The 14,737-nt window shown below is 35.8% G+C and overlaps 1 protein-coding gene across 1 annotated transcript in view; it reads right to left on the bottom strand.

The window, feature by feature from the left end:
* BRDT (bromodomain, testis-specific) overlaps positions 1 to 11,570 on the bottom strand; it is a 40,858-nt gene extending 29,288 nt beyond the window's left edge. Inside the window, exons 1-7 of the mRNA XM_010860506.1 lie at positions 11,382 to 11,570; positions 10,313 to 10,450; positions 8,777 to 8,891; positions 4,796 to 4,965; positions 3,626 to 3,979; positions 1,331 to 1,459; positions 325 to 513 (exon numbers count right to left, since the gene is read on the bottom strand). Of these exons, the coding sequence (XP_010858808.1) occupies positions 325 to 513; positions 1,331 to 1,459; positions 3,626 to 3,979; positions 4,796 to 4,965; positions 8,777 to 8,891; positions 10,313 to 10,450; positions 11,382 to 11,570 (1,284 nt within the window). The remainder of the gene's footprint in view (positions 1 to 324; positions 514 to 1,330; positions 1,460 to 3,625; positions 3,980 to 4,795; positions 4,966 to 8,776; positions 8,892 to 10,312; positions 10,451 to 11,381) is intronic.
* Positions 11,571 to 14,737: the final 3,167 nt, after the last annotated feature.

Raw genomic sequence — 14,737 nt, 5'->3', positions numbered from 1 at the left:
TAACATTTTATCATAAAAGGTAACAAATGTTAAATAAAGATCCCATGCATAAACTATCCAGGTTATGTTATATAAATGTTTCAGTAAGAATCAACTCATTGTGGTTAGTAATATAAATAACAGAATTTTAAGATGTATAGATTTTTGAGTAGAAAAAACTATTAAACATAAGTATATGCCAATAAGTAAAGTCACAGTTGCTAAGTGATCTAAATATAACAGCTTTTAATCTACTTTTAATCTACAAATAGGATTTTAGATCATCAGCAAGCAGCAGCAGCTCATAGAAAGAATATAAAAACTTCTATCAGTAAAATGAACTACCTGCTCCTGAAGCTTTGCAAGACGCTGAACTCGTTCATCTTCAGAATCACCAGAAGAGTTATCTTCAGAAGAAGCTTCACTACTGCTTTCTCTACCAAGGGTTTTTGTGGTATCTGTTTTGACGTAACATACAGGCATACTCTCAACAGGTTCATCTGGGATCTTTGCAAAATGCATTTCGAAAACATCCTATAATGGAAAATGACACTGTTAAGGGCCTCTGCATTTCTGATTTAATGCAGCAATAACATCTTTTAAGAAAATGCACATTTCAGTGTCACTTTTTTTCGGCTGCACTGTGTAACTTGCTGTATCCCAGTTCCCCAATCAGGACTGAACTCTAGCCCCTGGCAATGAAAGCGTGGTGGAGTCCTAAACACTGAACTGCCAGGGAATTCCCTCAGTGTCATATGTTGATGAGAACTCTATTGTCTTTGTGGTAATCATTTCACTGTATATGCATATATTGAATCATAATCTTATATACCTTAAACTAATGCAATGTCAATTATATCCCTATAAAACTGGAGGAAAAAAAAGATTTACCAGAAATATAGTTAAGACCTCATGCTTCCCTGACGACCAACTTTTGTGTTTTTCCAGGTAAGACAGATCTTTCAGATTAACTGGGGGACTTCTTTTCAGATCTCCTGCCCTGTGACTGCATCATTCTACCAACCCCCAATGACTCAGCCTCAAAAGTCCTTGAGCCTTCCGTTCAGGCTCATTGAATGGGACATTGACTCCAGTCAACTCTGTCTCAGATATCTACTGTCCTTTCTTCACTAATATTTCCCCAATGTCTTCTATATGTAGGGCAGCTTCATTAAAACATTTACTACTATACCTCATAAAGTAAACAACCCACCCCCACAATCTTAAAAGTACAAATTATGCTTTACTACTTAGTGGGGGTAGGGGGTGTTATTTTTTATCTCTCGAGTTATGAAACATTTTAAGCTATGTTCAGAGGAAACTCACTTTCAGAACACAAGTAAAAACTCACCTGAAGCATCCTTGCCATTGTAACCACTTCATGGTCTGGAGGGTTGTACTTATAGCAGTTCATGAACATTAATCTAACATCTGCAGCAAATTCATATGCATCTTTATATTCCTGGTTATCCATTTTTGCCTAAATTAAAAAATTACAGAATTTTGAGCACCTATATTAAGTGTTTATATTATAAAATAATTCCAACATACAATAGAATAATAGGTAATACCAAAACCAGATACCCACCATCCAGATTTGACAAAATTAAAACTCTGCTACATGTTTTGTATTTTTAGACTTTGAAAAAGATCCAATGAATTTTGACAAGTAGACGTGAAGGAGGACATTCCAAGTAAAGAAAAGAACAGAAAAAAAAGTCACAAAAGCAGGGGAAAAATGGAGTGTTTCCAGATAATCTAGGATAGACTAGTTTGATTGTAGCAAAACAATGAGTAAATAAACTCCTTAAATCAGCCTTGAACATCTAAATGAAGGGTTTATAATATTAAAATTCTCCTGGGAATGGAAAGACATTAAAAACTGAACAGAAGAGAAATATCAGGATGGGTTACATTTTTAGGTAGCTGCATATAAAGTGGATAGAACAGTGAGGAAGGATGTATTGTAGCCAGTGCGGCATTACTATAACATGACAAATGATCAGACAAGAAAATCCTATAAACTGCTGGGCAAAACAAGTGTATATTAACATAAAATCTATGAACAAATACAAAAGGCCAATAAACAAATATAGTATGCCAGACTTTATTTGTAATTAAAAAAACACAAAACTAAAATAAGAAGCATAATTTTCTACCACTCAGATCACTGGCAATTTGGAATGATTTCAAAGAACTAAATTAAAGTCACTATCTTCTTATCTCTGGAATTCTTTAATAGCCTCATCGCCCAGTCTTCACATTGTTACTAGAGAAGTCATTATAGGAAACAAATATGAGGACATAATCCTCATGTTTAATGCCAGCTCTAGGCCTCTACGATGAGGGCTTTTCATGTTCAAGTCCTAGTTTCCTTCCAGACTCATTTTCTCCTAATCACTTTTTCATATTACATTCATGTTGGCTTAAATATTGTATTCTGGAATTTTTTTTTTTATTACCTCAGGGTGTTCCAAGTTGCTTCCCCTGCCTGAAATGTCCTGTAACTTACTAAGTCCTCCCTTTAAGACTCAGCTCAGGTTTACCTATTTCAGGTACTGTTTCATGACCTGTCAGTCTGAATTAGTTTAAGTATTAGGGGAAAGTAGAAAAGCGTATTTTGAACTGATTATGGTTAGTTGTTTTTTCAGAACTTAAAAAATGAGCTTCACCTTGAAAGTACTAATTTCCAATCAAGAAGAGTAAAATTAAACACACAATTGGAGAGAGTAAAGAAATTATCTACAAAGGGATGACAAGCAGACTGATAGCAGACTTCCTAGCAACAACAATACATGCCAAAAGATACTGTCCTAGTGCTGGGGGAAAATAACTAGGTCTAGAATGCCATAGTTAGTTAAGGAACCATTCAAGAATAGACAAAGCACAGATACTTTCAGAGAAAAAACTATTAAGTTTACTACCTATAAATGCTCATGGATGAACCACTAAAGCTTGCACTTCAGCAAAAAGAAAAACCAAGACAGGAAAGAGTAATAAGCAAGAAATAAGGGTGAGCACAAAAGTTAGTAACATGTTCACAAAAAATGTTGATGATGAAATAAAACAAAACTGTGTTTATTTAATAAAAGAAGAACCAAACTTCCAGATAATAATAAAGAACAGGGAGTACAATGAGTAGTTATTTAGGAAGAGCACTGAGATAATGCATCATTTTGAAAATGGTATAGTTCTATTCTTTTAGTAGTTTCCCTAAAATAAATATACATAACTAAATTTTTCCAGTAATTTAAAGTTTCCAAATCAGCAATAAAGAAAACTTACCTGGCAGAGGATTGGAAACCACATAAATGCCTTGCCAAAAAATTTTTTTGTATTAAAATTATGCAAATTAAAAATATTTTAAATATATAACAATAAAATATCTACAAAGTGAAAGTTTAGGGTACAGAGTTATATTACATTCTATAATACACACTGTGATAAAATAACCAAGAATGTGCTTGAAGAAAATAAGAGGATACACTTTAAAATGTTCCCATTATTTAAAAAATGTTCCCATCATTTACTTCAGGTGGTATGACTGGTGATTTTTTATCTTTTTTTGAATTTTAAATTTCTTTATGCTGACAAGATTACTTTTATAGTCAAGAAAAGAAGTTCCTCTTATTAAGACAACATTTACCTTGATGGTTCCAAGATCCATTGGGGTTTTCACAATATCATAGTAGTTATGGAGTCCCAAAGCATTAACATCAACAGGATTATAAAAGGGCCATGCGTATGACAAATGTTTCTTTCCAAGCATTTCTTTAAGAATCTCACTACAGTGCCTTAATTGTTCGGTTACTTTAGCATTCTTTGCAACTTTATACTGTTGCTGAGAATCCGGCAAAACATTCTTTAGCATATTTTCTTTTATAAGTGGCATTTTCCCTGATTTTTTTTCTGTAAGTGTTGGGGAAGATTCACCACTTGCTTTAACTCCTGAAGTTGTAGGAGTTGTTGTATCTGCTTTCCTCTTCACACCCTTTGTAACCTAAATTGAAACAATTTGAAAACAAGATTATATTTAAGGTGACGTTCAGAGCAACAGTTTTCAAACTATGATCATTACCCTTATCAGTTAAAAAAATGAAATGATATTTAGCACCAGGTCATCCATGTTTTTAGGAAAAGTTAATTTTCTTTCATAGGTAAAATAAATAGTTCAAATATTTCCTTCCCACATCCCAAAGAATTGTCTGGTCAACTTTGAGACCAACGAAAGGTGGGGAAAAGTCATGGTTATATTAAAAAAAAAAAAAGTTTCTGAATACCTGAAATCAGCTAGGGTACACAATTTAAAAAAGAAAATTGTTAACCCACCAAGTTGTGAACCAATAAAAGTTACACCCCCACACACCAAAAAGTAGCTAGACAACTGATACTAATACTAGAGAGATAATAAATCGATTCAGATTCTACCTAATAATCTGGTTTGCACCCCAGGTCTCTGTTCACAAAATGTGTACAGATAAAAAGACTTTTGACTTCTGTATCTCTCTCTCTCTTTAGTCGCTAAGTCATGTCTGACTCTTGTGACCCCATGGACTGTAGCCTGCCAAGCTCCTCTGTCCATGAGATTCTCCAGGCAAGAATACTAGAGTGGGTTGCCATTTCCTTCTCCAGGGGATCTTCCCAACCCAGGGATTGAACCCAGGTCTCCCTGCACTGCAGGCAGATTCTTTACCAAATGAGCTATGAGAGACCAATGAGCTATGCTTAAGACCAATTTTCCTATAAACTTCAAAAAAAGGTATAGATATCACAAAAAAAACTTCACTGAAACATTTTAAAGTGAAAGTAAACTTACCTGGGTGACTGTTTGTGAGACAGTGTTGAGTGGAGCACCTTGTGCCAGGTTTGAAGGAGAAACAGATGTTTCAGGAAATACAGAAGGAATTACTTGCTGTGTAAGCAGTTTTCCCAGTGCTTTGGGGGACTGTTTTCCTTTAATAGAAACTGTCATATTCTGTTGAGTACCTAGTAAAATGTGAACAAGAGTCAGTATCTGAGTAAGACATAAAGCAATTTTTCTCTTAGCATCCTACTTTAATACATTTAGTTCAACTTTTGTGATTTTAGCTTCACGTAGCTGTAAACCTGAGCAAAAATTTCAGATACACTGGAGACAACTACATGGTACTGTGTGAGGTCTTCAGAATGCTCTGCATGTTAGTCCATCACTGGCTGACACAGAACAGATGTGAACATGATTCTCTCATCAGAGGAATATCTGTACATGTTTTTTTGTCCTGTATGTTCCCAGAGAGTGCTAAGACTGGAGACATTTGGATCACACCACCCTGAAGTCTATTATAATCAGTACCCAGGATCCATAGGTTCTGCACATGTGGATTCAACCTCCTTGGATACAATGCCCAGATGCAACCCATGGATATGAAGGACCATGTACTACGCAAGCATCAAGCATCCAAAGATTTTGGTATCCATGGACGGGTCTGGAACCTGTCCCTCATGATTTTGAGGCATGACTATATTTCAAACGCCCATCCTTCCATCAGGGTTAACTCTATTCTAATTGCTCAGGTCAGAAACGGAGTCATCTGTGATTCCACTCTCTCTCAAACCCCATTTCCAATCCATCAGCAAACTATTTTGCTCTATCTTCTTATCCAGAATTCAACTATCACAGGTGGTAATAACCCTGCATTACTGCACTAGCATCCTAAGAGGCCTTCTTTCCTTCTGCTTTTTACATCCTGTATTCTATTCTCAAAAATAACAATCAAATTCAAATAAGATTGAGACACTTCTGCTCAATACCCAGTGGTTTCTAACTTTTCCTCCAAGTAAAAGCTAAAGTCCTCACAACGGCTTCTCAGGACCCCATAAGACCTCGCTACCCTTTTCCCCATACGTCTGCTCTCCTTCCAACCTCTTTTTCCTATCATCCTACCCCCTTCACTTATTTCACTCCAGACTACTGGCTGCTGTCCTCAAGTTTGGTAAGCATAAGCAGACTATTTGTCCCACCGGTCAGGAGACAGCCTTATGGTTCACTTCAACGATTCCCTTCAGGCTTTACTCAAATTCTCAAATATCACCTCCCCTTCTCCAGCCAACCTGTATAAAACAACCCCCTTTCTCTATTCCACCAGTCGCTAGTTCACTTTTTTCCATGCTATTATCATATTTGACATACAACATATAAGAATCCCTAACTCTCCAAATCCTATACATCTAGGAGTTAATAGAACACAGATGGAATTTAGGAAAAGTATACCTAATACCAAGCCCTGAAAAATACCTCAATATTTAGAGACTGATAAGGCCAAAAGGACTACAGAATGGAAAGTAAACCCACAGAACTAATATGTACCAAGAAACAAAGGCATTTCAGGAGACAGTGGCCTTCTAAAGCAAATACTGACAAATGAGAATAGAAAAATATTACTTAAATTTAGCAACATAAAGACTACTGATAAGAACCTTTTTAGTGATATAGTATGGCTAGAACCTATACTGAAGTGAGTTCATGAGTATGTAAGAAGAAAGCAAAAAAACAGGAAGGATACAGGGAAAAGGTGAGTTTTAAAGATGAAATACTAGAGCATATTTATAGCATAATAAAACTAACCTGATAGAGAATGAAAGATTAATGATGCATGAAACAGGATAACCAAAGCAATAAAATCCTTAAGAAAGTAAGGAGGGAAGCAAGATTCAGATCATAAATGAAGGCAATGGCCCAAAGTAACAAAAGAGAAAAAGATCCTGTTATAGGCGTTTGCCCTAGTTGACCCCTCTGTCTGGAATGTTCTTTGAACCTATCATGTATGTATCTCTTTCACTACTAAAATCTAAACTCTAAAACAGAATAGTGTTTTGGTACATAAGAAGTACCTAAATATCTGTTCAATCAATAAATCAACACCAATTCAATTATGGCAAAGTTTTTTCTTTGCCATAAAGTATCAACATGTAATCACATTATTTAGACTAGCTACCATCGTATGGCACTTTACCTACCAATGTGCATAAAAAAAATAACATGACTTAAGCAATAGAATTGGAGAAGGAAATGGCAACCCACTCCAGTGTTCTTGCCTGGAGAATCCCAGGGAGGGGAGCCTGGTGGGCTGCCGTCTGTGGGGTCACACAGAGTCGGACATGACTGAAGTGACTTAGCAGCAAGCAATAGAAAGCTTCTACTAAAAGTCACTTGGAAATCTACACCTTCCCAAACTTGAGTTCTATCACCTCTAACGCCTTCTTCAGCTTTTCCAGTGCAAGTCAATTTCTCACTCGAACCACAGCACACGCTATGTGTAATTTCACCTGACAGTTTTTCTAATGCACTGCCTTATTATTTTAAGAAGTTTTATAATGCTTAGGCTTATTCTGTAAGACTTAAGATCAATCTTCAAAAATAAGAACAAAATAAAAAGTTATTAATCAGTAAGTATCTACCTCACAGGATGGATGAAAGTAAGCTATAAGTCATGATCCACCCTAAAATCTATTAACAACTAGGAAAAAAGTATATCATACTATCAATAAAACAACCTCAACCGTCCCCTAAAGTGGAACAAGTTTCCTATGTCCCAGTCACTTAACATATACCTTACAAATATTTATACAAATGAAAGCTAAATAATTTCCAGATATCATAGATGAAGAAACATGGAATGATTATAGAACTTAACCAAGGTTTATAGCTTCAGTGACCCAAAGATAAACCAACATTTGAACTGTGACAGTCTTCGTTTACCTCTTCAATAACCCTTCTGAACACTTAAAATTAATTTTCTAATTTCTTATTTAAATATGATATTAGCTGTAAAACATTTCCCATTAAAGTTAAAAAAAATTTTTTATGTGAATCACTTTTAAATCTTTATTGAATTTGTTACAATATTGCTTCTCTTTTATGTTATTTTGGCCACAAGACATGTGGGATCCTAGCTCCCCAATTAGGGATCAAACCTGCCCCTGCTGCACTGGAAAGCAAAGTCTTAACCACTGGACCACCAGGGAAGTTCCCCTCCCTCCTAGAGTTTTGAGTTAAGAATTAGAAAATGAGAATCTTCAAACCCAACAGCAACTTTTCATTCTTAGCTAGGGGATCTTTTGGTACAGAAATTATCGGCAATTTTGGCCCTCTTAATTAATACAACACAGATACATGATCCACTCAAATAGCAATTGTAACTATGCTTTATTTGGTGCCCACTATGTGAATGGCATAGGGCTTCCCAGGTGGCTCAGCAGTAAAGAATCTACCTGCCAATGCAGCAGATGTGGGTTCAATCTTTGGGTCAGGAAGATCCCCTGGAGAAGGAAAAGGCAACCCACTCTACTGTTCTTGCCTGGGAAATCCCATGGACAAAGAAGCCTAGCAACTAAACAACAACAACGTGAATGGCACTATTCTATAGGAAACCTGCTGCAAGGCCATAATCTATGTAATCCTAATCTTGTATGACAATCATTCTGACAGCCATCTTTGTGCTCAAGGTTCAGATTGTTTAAAGGGACATTTTATACCAATATAACAGGATGTAGAAGGACTTCTAGATATCTATCTCCTTTCAGGGATTTATTTACTTTTGGCAACACTGCATGGCTTGCAAGATCTTAGTTCCCCGACCAGGGATCAAACACATTTCTCTGGCAGTGAGAGCACCAAATTCTAACCACTGGACCACCAGGGAATTCCCAGGGATTTATTATTTAGTTCCAGTCATCATACTTATACACCCATACACAAGCATTCAAATATGTATGACAGAGAAAGAAAGAATCAGAACATAAATTTTTTCTTGCTTACCTTTCTTTATTCTTTCCTTACCACCCACAACTTGTTCTTCTTGTGGCATCTGAGATAATTTCTGCCTGAACAGCTTTTCTAGAGCTTGAGCCATAAGAACAATGTCATCTCCAGGCTAGAAAATACACAAAATGCAACGAGTTTACACAGTATGGCCACTGTATCAAATTTCTATAATTTAGGCTACCTTAGTGAAGGCAGTGCCATAGTACTCTTAGACAGTATTTACTAAACAGTATTTATTGCTTCTAAATTAAGTTTAGAAAACAGTATAGCAGCTCACACTTAAAATTCTATCATCCTACCCCTTTAACTTCTAAAAAGGACTGGGGATACCTTTCTGAGCACTAAAGGGTTATAATCCAACCAATCTTACTTATACACTAAAGTATTAGAAATCAGAATTTCCACCTTACAAATAGGTTACAAACAAAACATATTCATGGGTGTGGAAAGTACCTCATGGTTTGACTTGATGTAATTCAATTTTCAATTAAGTAAGTAATAAAGTGACACTGTAGAGCTAAGTTTTTAAATCTTAACTATCTGCTTAGAAGTCTTCAACTTGCTTTACTTGACTACTGAGAAAAAAGTAAATTACAAAGCAAAAGCCTAAAGTGGAGACACATTTCTAAGTTAGCTATTAACAGTTCAGGAAAATGACTGAACTTTCTTTTAAAAAATTAAGGACTCTTTAGAATTATTAAATTAAAATGAATTTACCAATGGTATTGTCAGAACACTATTAGTTACGATTTTTTTAAAAATTCATTATTGACTATAGTCTTAAATCTCTTACATATAAGGTGGCACTGATGATTACCTTGGAAACCAAACCAACATTTCTATTACATTTCAGTGTCACTAGTGATTCTGAATAAATGAGATATAAATTAAAAAATTTCTAGATATGATAGGACCACTTGAAAAAGATGCTGTACTTAGGGAAACAGGAATCCCATATGGAGGAAAACTGAATACACAAATCCAATTTTATGGATGAAAATAAAAGTGAAGACTAAGCTCACAACGTCCACGTATATTATCATACAGCCTAACACATTAACATAAATACAAATACTACTGCTGGGATAAAACAGAACATGTCTGAAGTTTAAGTTAAGTTGTATGAAGTACATCATTCATTTGGCTTCTTAGGTTATAGCTAGCAATCCATACCATAAAAATTTAACTAAGTTTAATGTATAATAAGATTTATCATTCATCTTATAACTAAAATGGCAGAAATGTAGATGAGAACATTTTGAAATAACAGTTTACTCACAGAAACCAGGATCACTGGTATTTTATTTTTTAAAAACATAATAAGCCATTATAGCTATTCAAACAAAAACATAGCAAAATGAACAAATACTGCTATGTGAAAATTAGGAAATCAAGTAAAAAACAGTATTTTTACAAATATATAATGTACCCCAAATCAAGACTTGAAATTTGAAGTCAACACACTTATTTATATACATCGCCTCTATGTAAGAGCAAAGAATTAGCATGTATGGCATAAGGCTTACAGACCTTGTTGTATAAGTAACAATTTGAGAACATTGTATTGAAATCTTCTATACATTCCGAAGCTTTCACATAATATTTATGTTCCAAGCGCTTCTTGATTGTATTTAAATCCATTGGGTTTTTTATAATGGTATAATAATCCTATGGTGTAAGAAGAAATTCTAAACGTTAGTTGTAAGAATGAATTCACAACAATTGGTACATAAAGAATTTTAAGAAACTATACACCTGTAACTAGAGACAGAAATTAATTACCTTTAAAAGCCATAATATGGAAATAAAACCTTTTGTGATGAGAAACAAAGTTGATTACCATGACATTTTTCTTCAGAGAGAAGAAAAACAAAAGCCAATAACAAAATAGAAAGCATAACAAAATAATAAAAGAGTAGAACCATCCTGGAAAATAACAAGTAGAGGGCATGAAGAAAAAGAAACTAGAATTTATGAGTACAATCTCAGCTCCACAGTTTACTAGTTATATTACAAATTCTTAAGCATTCCACTATCAGGTGGCTAAATGGTGGTGCTAGTGGTAAAGAATCTGCCTGCTAATGAAGGAGATGTGGGTTTGAACCCTGGGTTGGAAAAGATCCCCTGGAGGAGGGCATGGTAACTCATCCAGTGTTCTTGCCTGGAAAATCCCATAGACAGGGGAACCTGGCAGGCTACGGTCCATGGGGTCTTAAAGAGTTGGACACAAGTAAAGTGACTTAGCATGCACAAAAATTTCTAAGACCTAAAGTTGAATTCTGTTCGTGAAGCACCTGAGTCTGCCAGGATTTGTCAAGAGGGACTTCTTGGAGAAGGGGACATTTAAGACAACCTTACATCAAAAATCAGGAACATATGCTATAAACAAGAAAGCATATACTTATAATTTACCAGAAATTACTAAAATGAGAATTTCAATCCTCAGAAAAATGAGTTTTTTGGCTAAGGAAAAAATATTCATTGGGATATTCTTTAGTGGTGCTGAATAACTTATTAAACATACTTCATAATATTAGTCTGTCAGTGGACATTTACGGGGCTTTATTTGTTTTAAACAAATATAATAAGACACACTCACAGGCAATTTTAGTTTGACAGCATCCACAGGCTGCTGAAAAGGCCAGGAGAAACTATGCTTCCACAAAGCCTTCAGGACAACCTTCTGTAGATACTGCAGCTGATTCGTCAATCGCCCATTTTTCTTAGTATTTATATACTCTGGTGGTGGAGGGTTAACAATAGCTGTTTGTCGACTTGGCAGAGACATTCTCAACTGCTTCAAATCCTTATATTCTAGTGTTGTCTACAGGTACATATCCTATTTAAAAGAAAAAAGAAACCAAAACAACAACAACAACAAAAACTGAGTTATTTTCAAAGCACCTTTAAAATGGTTTCTATAGGAACAGAAAAGTTTCCTTCAAAAGTAGATTTCGTATTTTAAAGCATATCATGATTAGGACAGCAAAAGAAAAAAAAAAAAGCAAATTATTCAATTTGAAAAACAAACACGAACCTTTTTCTATGTAAGTACTAAAAGTGGTTTCATTATGTATGCCTTCGTTTTGGGTGATTTAAGTTACTCCAATGTTTTACAGTAATTTCTTTCTGCCTTTCTTAAACACAAATTGAGGTCTTAGCAGGAAAAGTCTATAAATTCCTGGTTTAAAAAAAAAGAAGTAATAGGGAATGTTAAAGGTAATGTGAGTATACAGTTTATTCTACAACTATTAATTAGTGAAGGGAGAAAGGCAAAGGAATTTTTCTGGCTAATTTAAATAAAGTGATTTATTTTAAAAGTGAATTATTAGGAAGAAAAATGACTAATGTTAAAATGCTACTGTTCAGCGCATATTACAACTAACATAGAATAGTTTAGAGCTTCATGAATATTTCAGAGAGATGGTATCTAACATCCCTAGACGACATTACTACTTTAAGGATAAAAGAGCAAAGGTACTACCAAGTGTATCAGCAAAATGAAAAGTATGATTATTAAATAAATTGTCCATTTTTAGAGATCAGTGTTAACATTTAGCCAGTATATGCACACACACATACACACATATTGCATTAAAGCAGTGTTAGTTTTCAACTCTTGCTGTAGAATTGTGGCAAAATACATACAGCGTAAAATTTACTATCTTAACTCTTTTTAAGTGTACTGTTCAAAAGCATTAAGTATTTTCATATTTTTGAGCAACTTATCTCCAGAACTTGTTTATCTCACAAAACTGAAACTCCATACTATACGCATTAAACAATTCCTAAATCTCCCCTCTGTCCAGCCACTGGCAACCACTGTTTTAATTTTCTGTTTCTATTAATGTGACTACTCCAGTAATCTCATATAAGTACAATCACATAGTATTTGTCTTTTTGTGACTCGCTTATGGTGGCTCAGCTGGTAAAGAACCCGCTGTAATGCAGGAGACCTGGGTTCGATCCCTGGGTTGGGAAGATTCCCTGGAGAAGGGAAAGGGTACCCACTCCAGCATTCTGGCCTGGAGAATTTCATGGACTGTATAGTCCACAGGGTTGCAAAAAGTCGGACACGAGTGAGTGACTTTCACTTCACTATCTATCTTAGCATAAGGTCTGAGGTTCATCCATATTGTAGCATGTGTAAGAATTTCCTTCATCTTAATAATAATATTCCATTGTATGTATACACATTCTGTTTCTCCATTCATTCATTGACAGACACTTGAGTAATTTCCACCTTCTGGTTATTGTGAATAGTGCTGCTATAAGAAAAACATATGGGTTTCCCAAGTGGCTCACTGGTAAAGAATCCACCTGCCAATGCAGGAGATGCAGGTTCAGTCCTTGGGTCAGGAAGATCCCCTGGAGAAGGAAATGGCAACCCACTCCAGTATTCTTGCCTGGGAAATCCCATGGACAGAGAAGCCCGGTGAGCTACAGTCCATGGGGTTGCAAAAAGAGTCGGACACGACTTAGTGACTAAACAACAAATAAATACCTCTTCAAGACACTGCTTTCAATTTGTATGGATATATCCCCACAAGTGCAGATGTGGAATTGCTAGATCGTATGGAAATTTTTAATTTTTTGAGGAATCCCATACTGTTTTCTACAGCAGCAGCACTGTTTTACATTCCTACCATTTAAGGGTTCCAATTTCTCCACATCCTCACATGTGCTATTTTCTGTTCTTTTGATTAATAGTAGCCATTGTAAAACCCACTCCAGTGTTCTTGCCTGGAGAATCCCAGGGACAGGGGAGCCTGGTGGGCTGCCGTCTATGGGGTCGCACAGAGTCGGACACGACTGAGGTGACTCAGCAGCAGCAGTAGCCATTGTAATGGGTGTGAGGCACTGTGGATCATTTAAAAAAATACCAATGGCCTTCTGAGATGGCCCACCCACTGTCTGTGGAGTGTATTTCTCCCAAGGCCGTCTTGCCTTTTCAGAGAATCACTGTCTACAGAATGTGTATCTAAATAAACCCAGTTCTAGGTCCCAACGCCTGGAGATATGGCTTGAGAATCAGTTTTACTTCTTTTTTAAGTTCCCTGGACATTCTGATATATAGTTAAGATTAAGAACATTACTGGGGCTTCCCTGGTAGCTCCACTGGTAAAGAATCCATCTGCAATGCAGGAGACCCCAGTTCGATTCCTGAGTCAGGAAGATCCCCTGGAGAAGGGATAGGCTACTCACTCCAGTATTCTTGGGGTTCCCTGGTGGCTCAGACAGTAAAGAATCTGCCTGCAATGAGGGAGACCTGGGTTTGATCCCTGGGTTGGGAAGCTTCCCTGGAGGAGGGCACAGCAACCCACTTCAGTATTCTTTCCTGGAGAATCCCCATGGACAGAAGAGCATGGCACGCTATAGTCCATGGGGTCCCAAAGAGTCGGACATGACTGAGCCACTAAGCAAAAGAACCACTACACTAAAATGAATTATTATTATCAGTCTTACAATTTTATCTCATCATTTCACTTTTCTCATCTGATACAAATATGCACTAGAACTCAATAAAGTCATTGAAAAGAAAGAAGGTGCTATTTCAGTGTTGCAACTGAAACTGGCTCTTATCCTGGCTTTGCAATTATTTAAAGGTAGCCTACCTTTTGAATACCCAAATCACTACATCCTCCTTCTCCACAGATAACCACTAAGATGACTTCTATCCCCATACATTAAATTGTGACTGTTTTTTGAATTTTACATAAATATAGTATTGTTTACTATGTATTACATTGTGTCTGGCTTTTTTACCAATATTGTTTTTGAGATTTATCTATGTTTTTGCCTGTTATATTCTATTGTAAAATCATATCAAAATTTATCCATTCCTATTGGGACTTTTAGGTTTTCCAATATTTAACTATGACAAATAATGCCATGAAATGCTTTAGTGTATATGTACATGCCTTATGTTGGGTATAAACCCAGAAGTAAAATTGT

This window comes from Bison bison, unplaced genomic scaffold, assembly GCF_000754665.1.
Source record: "Bison bison bison isolate TAMUID 2011002044 unplaced genomic scaffold, Bison_UMD1.0 scf7180017864466, whole genome shotgun sequence".
Lineage (NCBI taxonomy): Eukaryota > Metazoa > Chordata > Mammalia > Artiodactyla > Bovidae > Bison > Bison bison.
Note: the sequence above shows the minus strand (reverse complement) of the source record. Positions and strands in the feature narration are given on the sequence as shown.